This window comes from Zingiber officinale, chromosome 1A (genome assembly GCF_018446385.1).
Source record: "Zingiber officinale cultivar Zhangliang chromosome 1A, Zo_v1.1, whole genome shotgun sequence".
Taxonomy (NCBI): domain Eukaryota; kingdom Viridiplantae; phylum Streptophyta; class Magnoliopsida; order Zingiberales; family Zingiberaceae; genus Zingiber; species Zingiber officinale.
Genome location: NC_055987.1, coordinates 191682928 through 191690532, shown reverse-complemented (window position 1 = coordinate 191690532; position 7605 = coordinate 191682928). Strand labels below are relative to the sequence as shown.

Sequence of the window (7605 nt, the reverse complement as noted above, 5' to 3'; positions counted from 1 at the left end):
AAGGGAGGAGAGAGGAAAGAGAAATAATATTTGAATATTTAAAAAAATAAATTTAGAGAATTACTGTTTATAAATATATATTTAGGGAATATATATGATAGATGTAGAAATTTTTTATATAAAATATAATATTTAAAGTAAAATTTAAATTTAAGGAAATTGATATGATACTCTAGGTTGATATTTTACCATCAGTTGTATACTTTCTCAATTTAATTATTGCACCGTAAATTGAAATAATTTAGAAAAATAAAATGATTAGACTAATCGTAAAAAAACTATTTTATTTAATAAAATAATTTGGAAAAGTAAAACCAATTTGTTAAGGGGGTATAAAGTTGGAAGTGAAATAATTTATTTCCTTAAATAATAAAAAAGACATAATTTTTAAAAATGTCATCTTTAAACAAAAAAAGATTGCGTTAAATTTATTTAATTTTTCGTTTCCTTAAAATAAAAAAGGCATAATTGATATTTTTTACTATTTTAATTTATTCAAAAATAGAAAAGAAAAAATAAATATGTTGAGAAAAGATTTGGAAAAAGAGTATAAAATCAGGGTACGCGGCATGTTGTAAATCCTCCGGTAGATCTCTTAGATCCTCCGATCATGGCCGGCGACGGCGGATGGGCTGATCTCCCTGTGGATCTCTTCTCCCTCATCTTCTCCAAACTCTCCCTTCCTCATTTGTTTCGCTCCGCCGCCGTCTGCGTCTCGTGGTCGGCCGCCGCCCACGAGGTGCGCACGCGCAGCGGACGCCTCGTGTTCCAGGGGCAGAGCCCCTGGCTCATGTTCGGCGGCGGCCGCCGCGGCGACCCGTCCGCCGCCACCTTCTACAGCTTCTACGAGCGAAGGGAATACACCATCGCCCTCCCGGACCCTCCCATAAGCCGCCGGCTCCTTATCGGCTCCGCTCACGGTTGGGTCATCACAGCCGACACCTGCTCGGGGTTGCTCCAACTACTGAACCCGATCACCGGCGCGCAGATCGACCTCCCCTCCATCCTCTCCTACAATCACATCGACCTCATCGACAGCGACGGCGAGGACTGCATTATCCGAACACGTCAACGCATTGCAGTGACTAAATCGCTGCTGGGGTATATTCACCTCAAAGCAACCCTATCTGCCGATCCCTCGCTGGGAGGTGACTACATCGTCGCGCTCGTCCACCATCTTCTCCCCGGCATCTCTTTCACCTTATCCGGCTACCAGAGCTGGTTCTGGCTAACCGACTCCGTTGAGATTCAGGACATTCTCTTCCACGACGGCAAACTGTACGCGACCACGATCACCGGATCCGTGCGAGTTTGCGTATTCGACGACGCCCAACTTCGACGTGGCAATATTCCCAGATTTAAATCGGTGGTTCCGAGGAATGATGGTTCTTACCACTTTCACTACCTGGCCGAGACTCCCCGAGGAGATCTCTTGAACATTCGGAGGAAGAGGGACAGATATCGCGGCACCGCCTTCGCCGAGGTTTACAGGTTACTACTGGAGGAGAAGAGAATAAGTAGAAGAACAGAACAAATGAAGGACTTGGGAGAGTTGATCATCTTCTTGGGCAGCAACCACCCGCTTTGCCTCTCTGCATCCGATTTCCCACACTTGACGCCCAATTCCATATATTTTACCGACGATCTGAGACTCGTTGACCGTCGTCGAATGAGCATGAGCATCAAAGAACGGATAGGTCCTGACGTCGGCATCTACAGCATGACCGATCACACGTACACGCGTATCTTTCCGGGCGATCTTCGATTGAACTGGCCGCCTCCTGTTTGGTTCAAACTGGATTAATTCTGTTTCAGATGATTACTGATCATTTGTATTCAAAAATAGAGGATAGATCCGTAGCTTCTCAATCGTTATATATGTAAGGATTTTGATAAGAAAAAAGATCGGATATATCTTTCTTTCTCCAAAATTAAAATTCGGGTGCAGATGATCTAGAAATAAGCATCACTTCTAGGCTTTCGATCAGTTAAAATACAGGAACACAGATCTGAAACAGCGATCTCAGACGTAAGCTTTACACGATATGATAGTCGAAGCAAAACCCATACAAGAGTCGACAAGCAATAGGATAGCAGATGTACAATGACTCACCCTATATACCTTGAACTTCAGAGCAAAAGATTTAATTGAATCACTTGACCCTGAAGGATGGAAGAGCATTTGGATCACATTTCGCGCTTGGAATCGCTCTACAGATGATACTGTTGCTGGCGATTCGACCGTTGGTCTTGTTCACCGCAAGCCCAATGCTGCTTAGTGTTTGTAATGAGACCTCACTTCCTTTTCTTGATTGCAGAGGCTCGAGAGTCTCCACGACGTCGCTCATTAGAGGCCTTGCTTTTGGATTTTGGCTCAAGCAGTAGTATGCCAGACTACAAGCCTTCTGAGCAGATCTAACCGAGTATTGATCTTCCAGCTTGGGATCGATTATTTGCAACAGCTTTCTCTTGTCGTTGAGATTGGGAAGAGCCCAATCGACCAAGCTTTGTTCTTTGCTTGGGCGAGTTTTGTCCATGGACCGGCGGCCTGTCAAGAGCTCAAGAAGGACGACTCCAAAGCTGTAAACGTCGCTCCTGGCTGTCAAGTGTCCTGCTCATTTCGCAGATGACAAATTTAGCAGATACAAAGTGAAAGGAATGAGCCATCGGTTGTCAGTATTTGGCAATTACTACGTCAAAGCATCCAAACTCCGCACCTGTCATCACATATTCAGGGGCTGCATAGCCATAGGTTCCCATCACCCTCGTTGATACATGGGTCTCGTCGCCCTCAGGTCCAGCTTTTGCAAGACCAAAATCAGAGAGCTTGGCTGTGTAGTCCTGCGATGGGGAAACATAGATTTTAGATTTAAAAGATGAAACATCGTAGGAAAACAATCTTCAAGGAACTGAAAAGGATTGATACTTAACGGAGTCCAACAAAATGTTTGAGGTCTTAAAATCTCGATAGATGATAGGTCTTTCAGCATTGTGAAGGAAAGCTAGTCCTTTAGCAGCACCGAGTGCGATAGACATTCTTGTCGCCCAAGATAGTGGTGCAGTTGTATCTGAAAACCTCATGCAAGAGGAGCTAGGTTCAGATAAAAGTTCATCGATATACAATATTAAGAAGTTCTTGTCCTAAGTTTTAATTGGTGAAGTTAGATCAAACAAGAAACTGAGCAAAGTGCAACTGATCAAAGCACCAACAAATAACTAAAACAGCAAGAAAATAAAGAAAATTCATACTGTCTATGACCATTTGTACTCCCTATGGGTTCTGCCAAACCAGAACAGAATGCATTGATCAACTAAAATGACAAACAAAAGAAACAAAATGGTGAAAGGTGGGCTTTCAGTAAATGGCAAATGATCACGAACACAAATTGTCAGGCAGCTAGTTAAACAAACCTACGAGTGAGCCACAGGATAGTTTCAGTTGTAACTTGTACTTACAATGAAATAGCTAATGTCAGATGGCAGGGATTTTGCAAAAGGTTGACGAGTCTTACAGCAATCCTGCCATCAGTCTACAATTATACAGTAGCCATCATACTATAATAAGAAAATGTCAGATATGCATTCAAGGTAATTGAAACAACTTGGGTAAGCACTTCCAATTTAAGTTAATAAGAATATATCAAGCAACAAAATGTATGATACTGATTATATTAAGACTATATCAGATAAGCACACTAGGAAACTGAAAAACTTGCACAATAGGTTAAATATTTCAAACTCTAAGTACATTCAGATATATTAAGCAAAATATTATATCCTGATTATGGTAAGAAAATGTTAGATAAGCTTACTTGGAGATTTCAGGAAACTTGGTGCACTAGGTTAAACATTTCCTACTTAAGTCCACTAGGACATGCCAACAAAAAAAAAATCCGATTATATTGAGAAAATGCCAAGTAATCATACTTCGAAACAAGTGATTCTCCAGGCTTCCGCGAAACATGAACTCGTAGACAAGCAACCTATGATCATCTTCACAGCAGTAGCCAATCAACTTCACTAGATTAGGATGTCTTAGTTGTCCTAGAAAATTAACTTCTGTCTGAAAAACAAAACCGGCAGAAGTCAAACATACATACTAGTAGCCAGAAAAGAAAAAGGGGGGAAAAAACTATTTGCTACCAGTAATTTTATAAAATGACACCTGAAACATACGAGTAAATCAAATGTGTGTGTATCGTAAAGAATACTAATTATGCATTAGATGCTGAGAAATATGGTATGCTTGCCAAAGAGTAGCACAATGATGAACGCCCATTGTCGTAAATGATCCAAATTCTTTTGCTGCGCCTCAAAGAGTGGATGAAATGGCAAGATAAAAGTTTTGCAATAGTTTTTCATTTAAAAGTGCAGACTCAACATGGAAAATCATGCAAGTGGAAAGATGCATAGGTGGGTGATGCACATGTTGAACTTTTCTAAGTTCAAGTCATGCATGTATATATTTGTTATACCTTTGAGTAATGGAGATATAGAACCCATGTTATAGGTGAGCTGTCAAGAGTTGTCCACAAAGAAAACAAAACAACTTTGTTTCATTTAAACATTTTGCTACAAGTGGCACATGTTCGCCAATTAATTAATTTTGGAGGAACATATATTCTGAATTTGTTGTTCACTGGGTCCAAACAAAGATTCATTTTCCAATTCTCTTTTGTTGCAGCATATCAGATAAAAACCGAGACAAAGTATTATGCAAAAAAGAAAAAAAAAAAACTAGAAAAGAAAACCAACTTACAAGCCATTCTCTATGTCCCTGGTGGCCATCCTTGTTGAGGACCTTGACAGCAACTGGAAGAGATTTGAGACCAACTCTCACATTCTCATCTATATAACCCTTGTACACAGTGCCAAACCCTCCTGCGCCAAGCACATAGTCTGTTCGGAAGCTCTTAGTAATCGTCTCAAGCTCAAACAATGTGAAGGCAATTACATCAGTGTATATTGCAATATTTCTTGAATCCTCAAAGCGTCGCGGGGTCGAGGGGTTACTAACATCCGAGAAAGTTCGAGCATGTTTTTTCTCCATAAGATCATTCTTAACTGGTAGTTGGAAGATTTGCATTTGCTGAACTGCAAGAACAAGGTTCCCAAATGCTAAAACAAACAACTCGAAATATTAATAAATAAAGTTGATGTATTGAAGATTGAGAACATATAAAAAAGAAAATGCGGCACTTACACTCTAACGGTTTTCAGTCAATTACAGTAAAATTTCAGCAAACCAGACGACCAAAGTAGGAGACGAAAACAAAGACACACGACGAAGCAAGATCCCTAAATATCCCCTCTTGAAATATAGTAATTTGCATTGCTTAGGTAGATCCAGAGCAAAAACAAGAATCAACGGACACAATGCGAGAAAAATGAGATCCCAAAAATTATCGAACATCCATCAATCAATAATGAACAAGAAAGCAGAGAGTGGAAGTGGGGAAAACTCGAATCCTGTAAATTTGCTTCTAATTAACGGAAAAGGAAAACTGAAATCTCTGGAAACTCAGTTCAGCCTCCAGATCAAGTAATTTCATCCATCAGATTCACGCAACAATGCGAATAAGCATCCGTCCGCGAGAAAACGGGAAAGCCCTAAAACCAGCCGATAAGCAGGAAAAAAAAAACAGCAATGCCTCGAATCCCTCGGAAAGGAAACACAGGGAGGGAGGGAAGGAAGGAGGGAGGGAGGGAATTTGTGGGAAAGGGAAAGCAAAACGCGTGTCACCTTGCGCGTGAGCGGCGGCTACGGCGTTCTCCTCCCGGGTTCCGCAGTTGCCCATCTTTGGCCCCGTCTCTCATTCTCCGCCGGCGCTCAAATCCCGCTCCGCCCAGGCGATCTTAAGCTTCATGCAGCTGCACAACACACAGGATTGCGAGAAAGGTGAGGTTTTTCTTTCGCTCTCTTCCTGCGTTTCTTCTTTCCGTAGGAATCACTAGCTCCGCTCCACCGGCTCCCAAAGATTCCGCAGCGTTAACAAGATCTAGTCCGATCTTATTCAAATACGATCATAAAAGACAAAAATCATAAAATGATGGTGTGTTATTGATTAATTTATTTATTGAATTAAATTCAATCTATTAATTTAATAACTTCCAATAAATAATAATATCAATTCTAAACTAGTTTGTGATCTAGTCAATAACAACTAACGTCTATTAAAAGGGCCAACAACTGTACTTGGGCCGGGTTAGCGAGCCCACTTATTCGAACAAATAATACTTATTGACAATCCGATAAATTTGATCATCCCTTAAAATAAAATAAAATAAAATAAATAGTAACTTATTTTACATAATTTTAAGGTCTTTATAAATACTATTAATATGATAATTTTAATATAATGCTGTTGTAAAAAAAACTTTAAAAGAATAAATAAAAGGATCCCCTCCTTCTTTGGTACGCATATAATTTAATATGTTTGCATTGATATTATTGAGAATAATCTTTGATTCAATGTATTCTTTTCATTAATTTGATGAAATTTGACTTGGCTATTTTTGAAGATTATGACATGAAAATTAATGGCATGAGCATGTGCAAAGATTTCTTCTTTTTCTGACAACACACATAAAGAAGATTTTATAGAAGGGAGATTCGGTTAGGATGTTGCTTTCCACAACCACCAAACGTGGACGTTGATCTCTACACTTCACCAACGCTTGCTTTTTATTAATTAGGAAGGAAATTGCCAAATTACACCCCGTAATTTATTTTATTTTATGTTTTAATACCCCTGAGCTTTTGTTAAATATCATATAAATTTCATTTATGAATATTATTTAAAATGGTTTATAATGTCTATTTATAAATATTAGGACTTATGAATTAAACAGATATATTCAAAGTTATTTAGTTTATTTAATAGATTATTTATTTACTATCAAACTATGAATTTCATTGAGTAACAAAGGTTCTCTGTGTGAAACTTAAAATCCTTCTCTCTCTCTCTCTCTCTCTCTCTCTCTCTCAAATTGTCTCTGTGTTGCCACAATGAAATAATCCATTTTGGATCCTACGGGTCATTCGAGTTGGTATATGGTAGGTGTTGTCATAATAAAATCGCAGGGTCAATCCGAGTGGCAATTGAGGAATAAATCTCTTATCCTTGTATTACACCCTGTATGTCATATGCTCGTTCGGATGCTACGATTTACCTCCCTCGTGATGGTCTTGAGTCGGGGTACAACGGGGTGTTGGGGGCGAGCGTTTCGCCTTTTTACCATAATGAAATAGTCCATTTTGAACTAATATTTTCAAAATTATTAAATTTTAAATGATATTTTCAGAAAACATCTAGTAATTAAGATGGAAAAAAAATTGATTTCTCAATTTAATTGCTTGAAAAAGATTTGATGGTTGAATCATGTTTGATTTTTGGTTTGGCATTGAAGCGGCGATAAGAGAGAGCCCATATGTCATGGGTCAGTTAACACGGTGTCGGTCAAAGTCAAGATGGTCAATGCTGGAACTTACGGAAAGAGCCTTGGTTAAAGATGGTTGTCTGGTTATCCCGATCGGTAAAGGAGTGGCCGAGCAGATCACCCGGTCGGTCAGACGGATGAACATCATGGGGCAGTCGGATGAAT

The 7605-nt window shown here is 39.4% G+C and overlaps 2 protein-coding genes across 2 annotated transcripts; one reads left to right on the top strand and one right to left on the bottom strand.

The window, feature by feature from the left end:
- Positions 1 to 600: 600 nt before the first annotated feature.
- LOC122038903 (F-box/kelch-repeat protein At1g57790-like) lies at positions 601 to 2082 on the top strand. The gene has a single exon (XM_042598873.1). It carries the CDS (start codon positions 611 to 613, stop codon positions 1802 to 1804), a length of 1194 nt encoding a protein of 397 aa, XP_042454807.1. The 5' UTR covers positions 601 to 610; the 3' UTR covers positions 1805 to 2082.
- Positions 1950 to 6014, bottom strand: LOC122038902 (probable serine/threonine-protein kinase PBL8). The gene is made up of 6 exons (XM_042598872.1): positions 5744 to 6014; positions 4760 to 5094; positions 3928 to 4063; positions 2932 to 3068; positions 2718 to 2841; positions 1950 to 2611 (listed from the first exon to the last, which is right to left on the bottom strand). The coding sequence occupies exons 1-6, from the start codon at positions 5796 to 5798 to the stop codon at positions 2154 to 2156; spliced, it is 1245 nt and encodes a 414-aa protein (XP_042454806.1). The 5' UTR covers positions 5799 to 6014; the 3' UTR covers positions 1950 to 2153.
- Positions 6015 to 7605: the final 1591 nt, after the last annotated feature.